Raw genomic sequence first — 974 nt, 5'->3', positions numbered from 1 at the left:
GCGCGCTCTGCACACCTTCGGGGCAAGTGCCGGGGTTCCTCGGAGAGCGCCGGCCCCGGAGCAGCCCGGCCCGGCCCTGCCCCGCGCCGGCCCTCGCCCCACCCCGGCCCTGGCGGCGCGCCCGTCGGGAGCCGGGCGGGGACCGGCGGGGAGGGCGCCTCCGCCCCCGGCGCCCTCGATCGACGCTCGGGACCCCGGGCCCCTGCCCACGGCGCCCATGGCCCGGCCCGCGGGGACGGCCGGGAGGCAGCGGAAAAGCAGGTGCTCTGGGATCTCAGGGAGCGACCGGGCCCGCCAGCCGCCCCGCCAGGGCGGCCACATCTCCTGGCTCCAAACTCTGCTTCCTGACTTCTGGGGACAGGTTAGCCAGTCGGCAGCTTGACTCCGAAGCCAGGAGCCGTATCGCACTCGATGGGCACGAACCGGGCTCAGTCGCACGGCTCGCCCAGACTTAGCCCAGAAAGCCACGATGTACTTTTCCCAGGACACCCAGTTCCCCTCCGCAACCTCCCCAGGCCACTGACTCGAGAGATAAGACTGAAGAAACGTCCTTTCTTTCTGCAGCATTTTCTAATGGGTTTTTCCTGCCCCAGGAAAATGCCACTTTGTTTCACCGAAGAATCAATTAATGATACATAGACTACCAACGGTGCCTGGCTTTCTGTTAAAGCAGATTTCCCCAAAGAAATTCTGCTTGATGGTACTGTAGAATTAATTTCCGCTTTAATCAAGCGCCATCCTAACTTCGTATAGACATTTTCTTCCACCTTTTTCTTCAAATATATTTTCTGTATTCCTTTTGTTAACCAAATAGTTCTGGAAGTTTCATTTTCTTTTATGTTTTTAAACATAAACTATTCATGGTTTTTTGTAAGAAACTGAGACCATAAAGTTGTATCTGAGAAATCTAATTAACTTCAGAATTTTTTTTTTCCTTTCTCATATGAAGACTTCTCAAAGAATTCCTGTTACTC

The 974-nt window shown here is 55.4% G+C and overlaps 1 protein-coding gene across 1 annotated transcript in view; it reads right to left on the bottom strand.

Moving 5' to 3' along the window:
* The window catches only part of SBSPON (somatomedin B and thrombospondin, type 1 domain containing), a 31,551-nt gene extending 30,984 nt beyond the window's left edge, over window positions 1–567 (bottom strand). The window contains exon 1 of the mRNA XM_010846979.1: window positions 16–567. Within this exon, the coding sequence (XP_010845281.1) occupies window positions 16–567 (552 nt within the window). The remainder of the gene's footprint in view (window positions 1–15) is intronic.
* Window positions 568–974: the final 407 nt, after the last annotated feature.

The sequence above is a fragment of the Bison bison genome, unplaced genomic scaffold (genome assembly GCF_000754665.1).
Source record: "Bison bison bison isolate TAMUID 2011002044 unplaced genomic scaffold, Bison_UMD1.0 scf7180017864241, whole genome shotgun sequence".
Classification (NCBI taxonomy): domain Eukaryota; kingdom Metazoa; phylum Chordata; class Mammalia; order Artiodactyla; family Bovidae; genus Bison; species Bison bison.
The sequence above is the reverse complement of the archived record's forward strand: the minus strand, read 5'-3'. Positions and strand labels throughout refer to the sequence as shown.